This window comes from Patagioenas fasciata, chromosome 4 (assembly GCF_037038585.1).
Source record: "Patagioenas fasciata isolate bPatFas1 chromosome 4, bPatFas1.hap1, whole genome shotgun sequence".
Classification (NCBI taxonomy): domain Eukaryota; kingdom Metazoa; phylum Chordata; class Aves; order Columbiformes; family Columbidae; genus Patagioenas; species Patagioenas fasciata.
Genome location: NC_092523.1, coordinates 42683087 through 42699345, shown reverse-complemented (window position 1 = coordinate 42699345; position 16259 = coordinate 42683087). Strand labels below are relative to the sequence as shown.

Here is a 16259-nt window from a genome sequence, read left to right as displayed (position 1 = left end):
GGTGGTTAGGACACTGTTCTGGTAGAGTAGATACGGTAGAAGCCTCAGGCCAAAGAAGACTGTATGGACACTATTCTTTATAGCATATTACTTGATTAAAGTGGCCCTTCTATAATTTTGTTTGTTTCATGAATAATTTTTATGCATTTCAGCAACCCCTAACTGCGTCCCACATCTATCAAAAACTTCCACACCTACCCCTTTCAAAAAAACAGAAAAAAACAAAGCAACCACCTCCACCCCAAATATTTTAACTAACAATTACTAGTTCGTTCAGATTAATCCTCTGAAGTGATGTGTCTTCTAAAGCCATTTTTGAGCAAATCAGTTGCTTCCTATAAATTGCCTGTCACTGTAACTGAAATGGACTCTTAAGTACAGATTATGATGCTGGTTAAAAACCAGGTATGTAGAACAGTTACTTTTTCCTTACACTCCCCTTCAGTCTGTCATGCTGCTTAGTATTTTGTAGATCATGTCAGTCATTCAAAATATTACATGATCATGATTGTTTTCTTGTTTTCACCTGAAAGAGTGCTCTACCAATTTGTGGCTAGTACTAAGGGAATGTGAAGGAATGGGACTGTATCTTGGTTAGCAGGCTGATTCCTTCCTCTGATATTATAAAACTGCCACCTACATCTGGCTTTTAATTGAATGGGGCTCATTAAACTAGAAGATGTGTTGATACATCCAAGTCTTCACTGCACAGTAGCCTATAAAGCCATGGGTGTTAAATACCCCGAAGGTACACTTTATGAAATACATAGTATCATGTTCTAAACTCGCAGGTCATGCACATCTTTAAATCCAGTGAAGCATTTGATTTGTCTGTATTTAAACATTGGAAAAGTGCACTTGCACATCTTGTCCATATAGAAATGCTAGAAGGGTTCAATTTTCCAAAATTGGAACTTCTCTATTCTATCCCACAGATGCAAGTGTTAAAGTATTTGTATCTATTTTAATGGTTTTGTATGCATACTCCCAAATAGCGTAATTTCAATGCAGTGCTGAATGATTTCACTGGAATATGGGCTACATTTCAGTTAGAAACCACAGTTTTAATTACAGCACAGATGCATTTAGATAAGAATTAAAAAAAAGTGGGATAATTTGGATGATCTTTGACCATTCCTTTGATTTCATTCTTCCTTTCTTTGTGGCATGATAGCATAAAAAGGGATGCCCTTTAGGTCATCTAGCAGCCTTTGGGTGGGATGGACTTCCTTGTCTGGTGTGGAGGCACTTGAGGGCAGCTTCTCAGACCCGCTTTGTCTAGATAGTCCATGAGGAGAGTTTAATGTTTGATATAAAATTTACTTATTTGAAGATACCTGGTGTTACATAGTGCTATGTTTTGATTTACCAGACAGATACAGCAATATATTGAAATCACAACACAAGTACAATATAGTAATTGCAATTTACACTTGGATCATCATGCAACCGTGATTTACATTACTGGTCTGTGTCAGGATGTTGGGCATCCTCAGTTCACCAGGAAGGAAAATGTGGGCTAAAGCCAGCTCAAGCTCCTTCTGGTGGTTGTTCAGTTTTTATACTTTATATTGGGTTGAGCCACAAATGCACCTCTCACCTCACTGGTCTGGCTACCTGGGGAAGACATTACACTGTAATAATTGTCTAGGGAAGGCTGTTTACACAACCTGATGACTCGCTGGTACAGCCATATGTCTAAAACAAAGGTTCCCCTCCAGTCTTCCTTGTGTTGTTGCTTTCTCTACGCTATTTGGTGCTAGTGCCTTACATTTCTTCCCTGAATTCATTGCCCTTGCCCATCTCTTCTTAGCTTTCTTGTGTGGTAGGGCTTGCGTCAGTCATGTAGACTGTATCTCCATGAGACTGTTGTGAACATGTTCCTTGTGAGCTAATGGCTCACGCGTAACTGGAGAGGTGCAGACCTGTATACGTATATACTTTGGTCATGCGAGGTAAATATGTCCAGCTGCATGAGGGTGAACAGAGCCATGATGCTGTCTGGGGTCGAAAAAAAAAAAAAGGAGAAAAGCTGCAAGCAACATCATAACCCTCAGTCGTCACCAGGCTCCTGGCACGTATCTGAATGGCCACCAGAGAGGGCAGCAGCCTCAAATATGTGTTGACAATCTAGCTGAGTTATTTTGAAGGTCTTGAATCTACCCCAGTGAAAACAGCGAACCAACTTTAGGGCCTTAAGTGGATCCCTCCTGACTCTGCAGGTGATCCTGTAGGTGGATTTTAAAGTACTTTTACCTGATCTCATTCCTTTTTGTCTCAGTGGGATTGGAAAACTGTGTTCTGCGTGGCGGGTATACACAGCTTTGGGAATAGGAGTGTCACTATAGAAAGGAAAACCAGGAGGAGATAACTAGGAAATATTCTTCAAAGACTTGTAAGGGTTGAATGATCTGCTCTAGGAAATGTAGTAGTCATTCCAAGATTCATCACCATGAGTTTGACATCAAAAGAGAATACGTAATTTCTTTCTTGCCATCTGTAATAATGATCTGTTCAGTTTCGTTGATTATGAAAACAGCAACCACTGTGATGAGGATACGTTTTCATAGAAGAAGAAACTGGAGATGATTTCCCCCCTCCCCTTCTGAATTTCTTGCAGTACAAAGCAGTCTGCATATGAAAGTATTTATTTAAAGGAAAGTTAGGATACCCTCTACTGGCTATTTTTGGAAATAAATCTGAGCTATAACCTACCAGTTTAGAGTCAGCAGCAGTTAAACTTAATCTGCACTGCAGTTTTAATATGGTCTTTCTTTATGAATTTGAGAGGAGGTTGCATTTGGTGGGGTTGATGGGGTTTTTTTGTTTGGTGTTTTGTTTTTTTTTTTTCTTATGTAGTTCTGTCCCTTGGTTGAGCAGTCTGCGATGAATGTGTCTGCGATGGAACCGTATTTTTAAATGCAGGTTGTTACAGTTTCCAGGCTAACAGTTCTATAGGTACAAATGGAAAGAGCTAGATGTTATCACAGTTCTTGTTGCCTAGTAACCAAAGCCCAAGATATAATTTCATTGGGATAAATTTGATGCACTTTGCCTCTCTTTTCCTTTTATAATATTAGCAGAATGCACATGAATATAGAGTTAAATGTCTTGTTGTCTAATAACTAAAACATATTGAAATCTGTAACTTTACAAACTCAATTACAATGATTTAAGAACTGATGTAAATTTTCCATAATGAAGAGTGATTTTGTAACATTGTTTTAGTATTCATACCAGTGAGCAAGTCTCAGCGTGACTGTGCATACAAATCATCAATTCTTTTCTGCATACCATTCTCAAATGTCACCTTTCAATTTCTTTCACTGATTTGATGATGATTTTACATATTTTTCTACTGAATCCTTTCAAGCAGTCAAGGATTGTTCACAGAGTTATTTGCTCAGCTATACTGATAACGTGCCTAAAATTATCTAGAACTTTATTTGAACTAATTCCTGAATGTGTAAGCAGGTGTGAAGTATTTGCTTCATTGGGGCAAGTTGTGTGAATAAATACTTGTATTAGATTTCTAGCCCCGATTCTTTATGTGTAATTTCATTATCATATCTTATCCTAGAATTCACTATCAAATGATTTATCTACTCGCTGTTGTAACTAATCATACTGTAGTTCTAGTAATAGAAGTTGTATTACTAATATTTCCTTCACATTTTCATAAACATATGCTAAAATAAAATGAGTTCACTTCACTGTTTTAACCTTGTCACTTGTAACCTTTAAGCTTACTAAATTTGTTTTGAATTGTGTGTCTTCATCTGATGGTTGTGCCTATTACATACAGATCTTCTCAATTTAATCTAGTTTTTAGTTATTTTTCTTAGCAGCGGACACTGTATCTCAGTGCAATCAAATTTGTGTTTTTCCTTTATTTCTCTTTAACAGTTGATATTCAAAGCAAACTCTTTTAAATATATGATCCTTCTTTTTTGCTCTCTACATTGGTAGTCAAATGTGTAAAACAGAGGCTATAGCGGATTATTGCTTCAAATTAAAGATTAATATCTTGATGAACAGAAAGAGGGTTTTCAAGCAGGCTTCATATATGGCAGGCTGGGGGAGACGAACAGCCATAAATAGCAGAAGCAGGACCAAAAAATGAAGTTGAAAGCAGACATTAGCTTTACAATGTTGTATTGCCTGAAGTCCTTTTCGGTTTAGTTTGGGCCGTAACAGTTAGTTTTATTTCAAGAAAAACGTCTGAAGAATGAGCAATAACAGTAGCTCTTTATAAAGCAAATAGATGCTTACAGAGATGATACTAAATACTTGATTCTACAGTTACTAAGATTAAAACTTCTTCCAAAGAGCAATAAAGTAGAAGTATATTCTACAGCTTTCAAGTAGTAAGTGTTACACGGGTTTCTAAATTGTTTTACTCTTCCAGCTCTTTTTTTCCCGATTTCCTTCTTGTTTGGTTCTCTTTAATTCTACCCAAGTAGTTGTTCAAATGAAAAGCAAACATTAACAAGAGTAGTGCAGTCATTACCTTTGATATTTGTTTTGTTTGCTTATTGATGCAGCCCTATAGTATATATTTTCTCCAGATGTAAGTGACTAGTTGCAAGGCTTCCATGTAAAAATATTGCCTGTTGTCATTCCCTGAAGATGCAAGCTAACATTGATTTCACATTTGAATGTTCTAAAATAGAAGTCTCATTAACATAACTGTCAAAGGCACAGAAAATTAGAATATTGTGAAGAAGAAATTATAGATAGCAGTATAGAATTTTGCTCAAAGGCACATTTATAGTTCACCTAAATCTAATGTTTAAGTTTTACTAAGCAACCAAAATATGTGTCATACAGGTTTTTTTTTTCAGTTTATCTTTACATTTTGCTTTATTTACACTAATTGCTTATTGATATGGATTTTTAATGAATTATAGAATATGTTATATGCTCAGATTTTTAAATGCTTGAATTGTCATTCTTTAATGAAGGTCACAGACTTCTTTGGAAAATGAATTGAATCCTTACTGGAATCAGTTACATAAAGATGCTTATTATTGATGCTAAAAAATGGTACAGTGTGCAGTGCTCACATACAAACAAGATTTACATGTTCTATCATGGTCTAGAAAACTTTGATTTAAAGAAGTATCTAAAGCTGAAGGTTTGGAAATGAGATGTAATTATGGAGTGTTGGTAACAGTAAAAAGTGAACTTGTGAAAGAATATTGTGAAGAGTTTAGATGAAGTGTAAGAATTTTAATCTATGGAATGATTTCCCAGTGAACACGGTGACAGAGATCGTTGCTTGTTATTTTAGATCTTAAATGCTATTTGCCGGGATGTAAATCATGTTGGGGTTTAAGTTCTTTAGTTGCATAGTGCTGAAATTTTTGTCTCTCTTTTAGTCTTTTATTTCTTTGATGGATTATTTTGTTTTCTTTGTTAATATTGAGAATACTTCTGTATGAGCTCAGAATCGAATTGGAGTATTAACTATGTGTTGCTCCTTTCAGGTCTTGCTACCAGCAGCTGGTCTCTTGCAACTGCAGGATGTGAAAAGGACTTGCTGTGAATTTTTGGAATCCCAGCTTCATCCGATCAACTGCTTGGGAATTCGTGCTTTTGCTGACATGCATGCATGCACAGATCTCTTGAACAAGGCCAACACATATGCAGGCAAGTTATCATTAGTATAGCATATAGCTTGAGATCTGTGTGCATGGGCACACACAGGGTTCCATGCCCACCCAGTGCCCCCCCCAAGAAAACAGAATTTTATCCAGGGTATTGCAGACATGTATCTTCTGACAAAGAATGCATTTGATATGAATGTCTTTAAGAGAAATAGTATCCTGTCTGGAACATGGTTATAATAATAACAAAGGCTCAGCATCTTCATGACCTATCAGTGCCATACAGGGTCCAGGCAATTTGTAATCCAGAAAAAAAAAACTAGCTTGCTGTCTTAAAATTTTGCACCATCACTTAGAGTTGGAAATCAGGAGAGAAGAGTTAAAATTCTGGCAACTGCCACAAGCCAAAGTCCGTAGGAAGTACATGGTGTAACAAAAAAGATGCTGGCTGAGGGTGTGGAGCTATCTGTAGCCCCTGTACTGCACTGGCTAAGAAGCACTAAACATACCATGGGTATTGTGTTATCAATTTGTCTTTTGAAAATCCTTCTCATCTAGCCCAAGAGTTGACATTTCCTGCTGTAAAGGGTACCTTTAATCCAGAGGTGTCGAACTCATTTTCACTGTGGCCACATCAGCCTCATGATTGCCTTCAAAGGGCTGAATGTAATTTTAGGACCATATAAAAGTAGCTACTTCTAAAATTACTCCTAAAAATGCATTTTAGAAGTAGCTACTTTTATATGGTCCTAAAATTACATTCGGCCCTTTGAAGGCAATTGCAAGGCTGATGTGGCCCCCAGTGAAAATGAGTTTTACACCCCTGATATAGTCTCATTCTTCTATCTTGACACAAAGTGAATAGAAGTGCATCTTGTAACTAGCCATATATCTCAGCCAACAAAATTCTACTTTCCTTGTAAGGAGCACTTGCCATTGGATTATCTCTCATTTTTTTTCTGAAAAAAATGTTCACGAAATACTTAATTTTAAGACTATGCCACTGATATCTGTAAGAGGACTGGCTCATGACAAAGCTTGACATTTTTGAAAATGAGGTTCTCATTTTGCTTGCTGTTGTGAAGGAAAAAGCAATTCTGTGGTAAAGTAACACTAGTGTTGTAGGTGGTTGACAAGGGAGAATAATTATTCTCTTTTTCTTGATGCTGGTAAGGCCTCAGGTGGGAAAATGCTGAACAAAACTTTAAGACAGATGCAAACAGGCTGAAGTGAATCCAAGGGTGTTTAACATTAACATATTAAGAAAACAGACTGACCTGTGACAAAGGCTATGAGAGAAGAACATCCTTTCAGTCAAGAAACTAGGAGACTAGGAGGATGAGAAGGAATGCAAATGTTCCTCTGCGTAAAAATTACTGAGAATGAGTAAGATTAATTCGTGAGGTATTTTTAAAGTGATTTCATATATTAAGGTAAAACTGAACTGTAAAAGTAACACAGATCAGGCAAGCTGTCTGTGGAAGTCATAGACTCTCCACTGTTAGGCAGCTGTAAAAACCTGGTTGACTAACTTCTGATTTGGGTTGATCTGAATCACTCCCTTGAGCAAAACTAGATGATTTGAAGTTCTTTCTAGCTTACATTTCTATGATTCTGTGAAGGCTGAAATCCTTTTTAAAAAAATTTCTATTCCAAATACATTTTCTGCTCTTGGAAACTGATATAAATGTATTTTCAGATCAAGTATTACTAAATTGTTAATTTTTAACATGAGATTAAAATCTTGTTTGACTGCTCTTGATGCCAAGACAGGTTGCATAATGTAGGTTACTAAAAAGTAAACAAAACATTGTGTAAGTTTTTAAGTTTGTAGCATAACACTGAGACTAAAACTAAAGCTTTCAATTTGTTCAAGTGGCAGTGATCTCACTGTTCTTTTGTGTGTAGAGTGCCTCGGGGTCTTGGTGTTGGAGTCGATCCAAGACATTGCACTGAAGAATTACTTTTTAACGGTTGCTTTTTTTGTAGTGAAAAATAAAAACAAAACAACTAGCCAGATAAGTAGCACATTTTTATTAGAGCTTTGGCAGTGAATATTCAGAGACTAGGACAAATTTGTTTGGAAATTCAGAAGTGGCGGGTTGCTAGAGGCTGAGAGTGACTCCCAGGTGTGCTCCTTACCTGCAGCTTACACTGTCTGCCCCATCCCTGATCTGTCACTGTCTCTTCAGTGTCTCTTGGATGTTTCACTTCTACTTCAGGTTCAGCAAAACTGAATTGCTTTCCATCTAATCTTCTTTCCCTTCTCCTTGTCTGCCTCTGTCACTGATGACTTCAGCGTTCTACCAGTCATTCAGGTTCATAAACTTGACAACTTCAACTCCGCTATTTTCTCTCACCTGCTCAGTTGCGTGTTCCTCTATTTTGTTTCTTCTCTCCCTACCAAATCTACTCCATGTCATGTTTCCCTTTTGCTGCAATGTAAATCTATCTTTGCCATGACTTCCTCTCTGTTTGCTAAGGTAATTTTACTGCCCATGCAATATTCCTTTTCCCCCTGGATCAAATTCCAACCTCTCATCCTTGGCATTTCCAGATCAGCAGAATTGCCCTCACTTGAATTTTTATTTCATCTCTCTCTACTTCTTTCGTGCTTTGAACTAACCTTCTCTCTCTTCCAAAATCAAACTGCTTTCCATTTCTGTCAAATTCCTCCAGAAACCACTTTCCTTGTCTATGCTTCCATTTTTGTCATCGTATTCTTGGCGTCCTGCTGGCCCATACCACGAGCTGCCAGCTCAACTCTTACTGTGTTTTTGCTGTATCTGTGTGGTGAATTTTAAAGCAACCCACACTCTGTTCTTACTCTTGAGATAAATATGCTGTGCATAGTCAGGCTGTGAGCTATTTCATTATATTGCACTGTCTGTGCTGCTTTCTGTAATCCCTAGCACTCTGTCAGGCTTAGTACAAGAGCAATACAGAAAAGAGAATTAAAAATGAAATACTCTGATACGACTGCAGACAAAAAAAAACCCATAGGATTGTGTTGCTTTTCATAACTTTTCTAAAATATACAGTGACAAGTTAGCATCATTAACAATTAGTACAGAGTTAGAAACTGAAGATTTTCCTGAAATAGAGCACTAAGTGCTTCAATGCATATATCTAGGTCCAAATAATAAGCTTTTTATTGCCTTGAGCAATTTTAGACCTTGTAAAAAGGATTATGATGAATGTTTTCGGTTGCCGTATTTCCTAGAAAATGTGTTTTCCAGTACAGATCTTTTGTTTCCACTTCCAGGAGATTGTAGTATCTCTATCAAGAATGGATGCTTCAGGAAAAAAACAAAACCGCAGCAAACTCACATGATTAGATGTCTGTCAATAGAATCCTTGGTTACTGTCTTAAGTATGTAACTGAGGTTTACGAATCAGCCATACTTAGATTTTAGTCTAGTCAAATTGTATTCAAACTATTTATATATCAACTTAAAAAATTCAAAAGCTATTCAGGTTGGTTTCGAAAGTGCTAGCTTTTGTAATGCATATGTTACTGCAGAAATTTGCATGTATGTGACTGAATGACTTTGTGATAACTGTATTTGGACTGTTATGCAAAATGTTTTAATTAAGTCTTATTGTCTTTGAGTAATATAATGTCAAATCCAAAAGAGTATTGTATACCTTTCCAGGTCAGTGTTTTTCCTCTTGAATTTTCAGGCTTCTTACTGCCTGTATCTCAGCCATCATAGCCTCTTTTCCCCCCTGTTCTTTTCTTGAATAACTCTTGGTACATTGTCAAGGCTTTTTCTTACGACTGAAATTTTCTCAAAATTCTGAGCCAAAGACGAGTGGCTTTGCCATTTCAGAATTCGGCCTTGTGTCACAGAGGGACAGTCTCCCAGGAGCTGACATTTTGGGATTAAGGTTTCAGAAACCAGAATGAGTACAGAAGAGGATTATTAGATTGAAAAAGCAGTGAAAATATTTCCCTGCTAGGAAAATCAAAAGCATTTGGATGTTTAACTTCTAGTCTTTATTTTATTATGCTTGCTATTTTATATTTAGGAAAAAGAGGCAGGAAGATACTTCTGGTAATAGACAATGACAGCAAGGTTATGTACAACCTGAAGATAAATAGGTAAAGCCTTTTGATGAAGAGGGGTATGCCATCTTGGACTAGAGAGGCACTTGCTCAGTGCTTAGGCCTTGACATTTCTTAATTGCAACCGAAGAATAATAATGTACTTCCACTCACCATATAGACCAGTGCAGCATTTGGAAACATTGAATAATTTGTGGAAGAAGTGTCTTTTGAGGACCAGCTTTATGTGGCAAACCTTCTTGGCTTTTAGCATTGCGCTGATGAGATGTTGAAGAAACTTTTTTTACGGAACCTTAGCATGTACTGTGAAGCAGGAATTGCGGTGTTGTACTTAACTGTGGGGTGCAGCGTTCTTGGTTTGGTGCTCTGAGTCTAAAACTTTGAGCACTAACTAGACTCGGAAGCATGTATGTCTTCTGTAGTCTATTCTCGTGTACGTTCGTATGCATGAGATTGAAAGGATGTAGTTAGCAGAATTGTTCTTACGATTCTATTCTGAGTAGCAACGTCTGTTGCTACGTTTCTGTTACCCTGGCTGCTATGAATTTCATGGTGTTCTCAAAAGAAGTTATTTAAGCATAAAAGTGACAAGTAAATAATTTTTTTTTAAATGATTCTGTAATCTCCAGCTTCTGCTGGTTCTCCAACTGGCAGAGCTTGTATCTGTCCCTCTGTAATAAGGCTGTGGTTTCTGCTTCACCAGTGACTTATGTTAGGCCATTAGCAAAGACCTTTGTCTCGAGCCAGAAAAACCCATAATATGACATTGTGAATTAAAGCAATAGTTTAAAAATCTAATTCTTCCTAAATATTTTTGTTTCATCTGCTTGAGAAATTCTCGTTGTTCCTTTAAGTGAATGCAGGGCTTAGATCTCTCCAAGCTCCCATGCTCTGCATTGCTCTAAAACAAGAGGTTATCCGTTCAGAAAGAAGCTACGTAGTCATTATCTGTTTTGTGGAATGGAAATACTTGGCCTCAACCAGACAAAAGGCACTTAGGAGACTTGATATATTTGATTGTGATATTTTGTTTCACACACTAGTATACATTGGATTACTGTTATAAAAATATCTAGGGAATACGGGGATTTCACCCTTTTTCCAGCTGCAACCTCTGACACTGATAAGCTCTGGTCATGTTTTTCGTATAATGTGGCTTTGGGAAATCTTTGCGAGAAGACTTCTGAAAGTGCACGAAATGTTAAAAAGATTTCTGGAAATGGATATTAAGTATCAGCAGCTGCTGGAACACCTTAGAAAAATGTTAGAAAATGACTGAGGCATGTTAATGATGGAACAGAAATTTAGGAAGTGTTCAATGTCATACACAAACACTGACAACAACCGCAGTCATAACACATGAAAGAGAGGAGGGGTTACAGTCTCTTATTTTTGGCCATGATGGTTCTCTGAAAGGTTTTTAACCTGATGGAACTTCAACAGACCTTTGCTTCTGTATTTGTTTATTCTATTTAGTAAAGGCAGCTCAGCCAGAGAAGCTCTGACTGTAGGTATATAAATAAATGAAATTTGAATTAATCACAATTGTTTATAGCATAAGATGTCCTGTGCAGATTTCAGATGTAATGTTTCTTCCTATGTAACTGAAAAATAAAAGGTTAGTGACAGTATCTTTATGACCAGCTAGACCACGTGCCTTTCAGGTAGAAGAGGTAGGTCAAGCACTTACTACTGCTGTGTGTATGTCAAACACGTTTCCAGATTCATGATGCAAAATACCAAAAACCAGTACTTTAACAGCTCCTATTGTCTTCCTTTGCTCTCCATACTGGCATCATTTATTATACATGCAAACATTTTGTTACTAACTCCTCTGGTGTTGTTAAGAACTTCCTTTTGTCCTTTTAGTTTGTCCCTGAAGTCCCATCCTACTGGTACAGGGCAGACAAGGACAGATCTTCAGCTATTCAGATAGAAACTGTCTCTATTGGTTGTGAAAATGTGAAAATCTGTTTTACATATGCAATTGGAACAGATATTTTAGAAATGTCCTAAAATGGAAGGGATTCTTTTTTTAAAGGCAGATTTTAGTTTTGATAATAAAGAAGTAGGATCCTACTTGCTTAGGAAGCGGGACTTTGGGAGCTAAGTCTCTGCAGCTCTGCAGCTTGTTTCCAGGCTGCCAGCTGGCTTCAGTATCTGGGTGAAGTGGCAACAAGCAGTGCAGGATTCCAGTACGAATTTGGCAAAGTTTCACACTATGTGGAAAATTCTGATTTGGGGGGGGAGGGAAAAAAAAGGTATTTTGTTTTCTTATGAAATTTCCAGCCATATAGTTCTATCTTTTTGCTTATCTAGAAGCTGTTAATGAAGAAAGAAGTATATTACCTAATGAAACAAACCAAGCTAATTTAAGATTTTGCAGGAGACAGATGCACAAAATATTTAATTGTGTCATAAGTTTAATGATATTTGATGTTAATATCTCCAAATTATTGAAGCTTTCAGGATGTGAGCAATAATATTGGATAATGTAAATCCTAACTCAGGAGTCAAAAAAATACATGCACCCCCAAAACTATTTTTCTCTCATATTTATTGGAAAAAGAGAATCTAAGTGGGATTTTTGGAAATCTTAGTACTGAATAATATTATTTTAAAGAAGTTGATGTCCTTCTTGTTAAAAGGAAGCAAAAAGTTTGAACTTGATAAGCATTATTTTTATATACAATAAAAGAATGCCATCTGTCTTCAGCACTTGACCAGCTTTAGATAAATTGCTGTTGGCAGATTTATTTGGTGTTTTTGCACTTCCTTGTCCTTTTTCAGTTTCTAATTGTTTTGAATAATCCATTTAGCTGTAATTTCAATTGGCTTCTGCCAAAAGGTTATCTATCAATCAGTTAAGATGGTCTCCTTGGCAACAAGAGATCTGATTTTTAAGGTACGAATTATTTCACCTCATCTCTTTTTTTCATGACTAAAATTTATATAGCAATCTACTCTCCTATTTGATATCTCCTTTTTTCATTCTTCTTTCTTATCTTGGCCATGTGCCTTGTTTTATATTTTAAGCACAGAGTCTGACATCCAGTAAAATAGCCTTAGCTTTTGTTGAAGTTCTATCTTTTTTTTTTTTTTTTTCAGATTTTCTTTTACAGTTCTCTTCCTAGTATGAAAACAGGAGACAGCATCATGTTCATTGTGAAAATTCTCAGCTTCTACTTTTCTGGTTTAGAGGCTGTATCTTTTCCTATTTAGAGCATGTCATAAATCTAAATTAACTTTTAAAAAGCAAAGCTTTTGTATATAAGCCTTTAAAATCAAGTGGGTATTTCTAGTTTACAAAGTGTATCCTGTTGGATCAGCTTTCTTGGGGGAGATGAACAAGGCTTCTGAACCTCAGATTTGTTTGAGACCTGGATCATGCTTCTTCCTAACTCAGCTTCTGAGTACAGTCAGGCATGCTGTTTTGTGACACTGTCACTTGAAATTTGGAGTTTATCATAAAACAAATTTATGCAAATTACCTTTCCCAATTTCTATTTGCCATATGCAAATAGTAAAATTAATCAGATACTTATTTCAATAATTGTACCTTGGAAAATTCTACTTCAGCTGAAGACCCTGCGTATTTGTTGTCTTAAAGCAACCAGACAAAAATTTGTAAGGATTGGAAAAGTAATGGTGGTGTTTTAAAAATCAGTAGTATTTCTCGTCATCCTTTCTCTCCCATTGCCTGGAATATGGCAGAAAATACTATACATCCATCATACAAGAATGCTGCAGGATTGAAGGGACAAGTAGTAATGATTACATGAATCAAAAGGCTGGTAGGATGAGGGACTGAAAAGGCAAGGACTGTCTACTTAAAACAGAGATGAAGGCTAAAAGGAATATAGAAAAATTAATGATTTTCAGTAGAAAGGTTTCAGCTTTCCCTATCATTGTATTCAGGATATTCTATGAAAACCATTCAATGGTAAACTAGGTGTTAAATTTAGATGTGGGCCTTTTTGTTCAATGAGACAGTGGCATTATTACTACAGTAAGGTGTTAAAGAATTTACCAGGATTCAAGGGGACTGGATTGTATCTCACTAAACTTATTGTTTAGTAAAATGTGGTTAAGGTAAAATATCATCCTTCTGGCTACCATTCTCTCATCTTCCATGGTTATAGTAAGACCTTTATGGGAGCAGCTTTTATTATCATACATTTCATACATATTCCTGGACTTTTGTCTGAAGCAATTTGTGCTCCCTGGTTCAAGGAACAAGATGCTAAACTAGATAAAGGACATGAATTATACTGTGTTGGATTTACCTTTCTATGCTCTCTAATCTTTAGTTTAGTGCAATAAAAGCTGTTGTACCCTTCAAAGTCGACCTGAAAAATTTAAAGACTATTTGATCTCGAAGCATTCAGCATTCTTTAACTTTTTTTTTTTTTTTTTTTAAACAAGGCAGTTGGTCAAACATGGATTCTTAACTATAGTAGTACTAGAGAAGGCTTTATAAAGTTCTTTAGTTTGAATATGCTTTATGACCTTTCTTTACTTAGTCTAATTTTGAGTGGATTCTTAAATTCCCATTAACACTTGTTCCTTCTAACTTCTGTTAAGGATAACTGAAGAGGGGGAGAATAACCTTTAAGTGGATGGAGCTGCTTTTTATGCAACTGAATGGCTTAAAAAGCAATCTTAGGGAAGCGAGAGGACAACTGAATAACTGAATGACAACATGATAAAGATACAAGCTCTATGTTAAAATAAAATGTCTCATTCTACAACTAAAGCATTGATTTTTATCAGTTTTGTTTAAGGCATTTAAAAACAAGCAAACAAAAAAAACCAAAAAACAAACAAAACCCACAACCAACCAACCATTAAAAAAAACCCAAAAATCCAAAACCAACCAACCACCAAAGACCCCACAAACAAACAAGGCACCCGAGGAAAAACTACACATCTTTTACTTGTTGTAGATATTGTGATATGTAATATTTTTATGACCTTGGAGAAGCTCTGAGAGATGCAACAGTAACCAGACCTGTTGTTTGATTTGACCTACATTAGACTGCAAAACTTTTGGTTAGTTCTAATGCATCAGCCATTCTCCATGTTGAACTGCACATTTAAAACGTTTGTCAACAGCACAGAGGGCATATTCTTTCTCTGTGATCTTTTTTGCTGTGTTTGTGTGTACAAAGTTAGCAAAATGAGATTTAAGTAATTGTCACGGACAAGTGCTGAGATGAGCCAATGCTGAAAATGTTAAATTTCTATGATTGTGCTACTTTTAGTATGATGTGTTTTAGTACTTCAAGTATTTTTAAGAATCTTTAAATACAAAAGCCACTTGTGAGACCAGACTTTAAACTATAGAAGATATTTTAAGGTATCTCTTCTACATATGACAAAATAGCAGACATATTGACTTGTTTTCTCTATTTTTCCTCTGCTGCTTCAATGCTTATTGTGGGATACCACTGTAAGTTAGAGTATTGCTTTTCCTCCAAACAGAACAGCACTTTTCTGATGTCGTTCTTAGTGAAGAATACCTCAATCTTGGTGTCGAGCAGGTGTGCAGTCTTATATCCAGTGACAAGCTCACAATTGCCTCAGAAGAGAAGGTAAGACCACCCGTGTCCCAGTATTCTTTTTATTCTTTGGGGTGAGAGAGCGAATTGCTCTTACTGCTTTTGTGCACTTGTTTGGATGCGTTGTTTCCTCAGTGAAGTTGGGCATGTATTGTCCTCATGGTTGAAGGATTTTTCCCAAAACTGTTGACAATTTTTCCCAAGTGTTGTCAGTCTGATGTTGAAAATTATTCTCAACTCTTAAAAATCCTAAAACAGTATTAAATCACATAACCATTTGTTGTTTGAAAAAATTGAAACAAAATTAAATGGAAAACTCTTCTTATGTTTTAGCGGAACAAACAGGACACATGCTGTGAGTCACATACACAGGAGTTTGGTTTACCAAGGGATAAATAACTCAAAAATAGTAGTTTGAAGAGCAAGTGTACGCCAGATACTAACTTAAATATCAGCAGGCTCACAAAAGTATTAAATCTCTGTATGTGTATGTGGCTTGTCTACCCTGACTGAAGAAATGTGGGTTGCAAAGGAGATGGCTGGGTAGCTTGGTATAACCAAACTTGACCTTAAATATATGTGTTGGTTCACCTTTAGCTAGATCTCCTTTTGTTAAAGCCATTTTTGAAACACTCTGATCTTCACTGAGCCAAATGCATCTCTTTGAACCTCTAATGGTTTACAAGTTGTAAAAGTATTAATTTTTTAATCCAGTTGTGATCAATTTAAAATATGTTTGTTTTCTTTTTTCCAAGGAGTATATAGTTGTACTAACACCTCTGTTCAAAAGAGCCTAAATTGTATTCAAAAACGTGTTTGAATACTGATTTGTATGGCTAGGTAGTGTTTTGTGTTAAAAACTTTTGAAACTTTGGATCCAAGAACTATCTGCTTAAACCACAACTAGCAAAGTCATGTTGCTGTTCCCATAATACCCTGAAGGTCCAGTTTTATCACTTTGATTTTGATACATGTGATGGTGCTTCTGTGGATTATAATTAAGGTTTTAATGTTCTAGTG

At 36.3% G+C, this 16259-nt stretch overlaps 1 protein-coding gene across 4 annotated transcripts in view; it reads left to right on the top strand.

Annotated features, from left to right (window-relative positions):
• The window catches only part of KLHL2 (kelch like family member 2), a 56658-nt gene that overhangs the window by 28915 nt on the left and 11484 nt on the right, over window positions 1–16259 (top strand). For all 4 annotated transcript variants that reach the window (XM_071807730.1, XM_065836202.2, XM_065836203.2 and 1 more), the window contains 2 exons: window positions 5490–5652; window positions 15163–15272. In XM_071807730.1, coding sequence (XP_071663831.1) covers window positions 5490–5652; window positions 15163–15272 — 273 coding nt within the window. The remainder of the gene's footprint in view (window positions 1–5489; window positions 5653–15162; window positions 15273–16259) is intronic.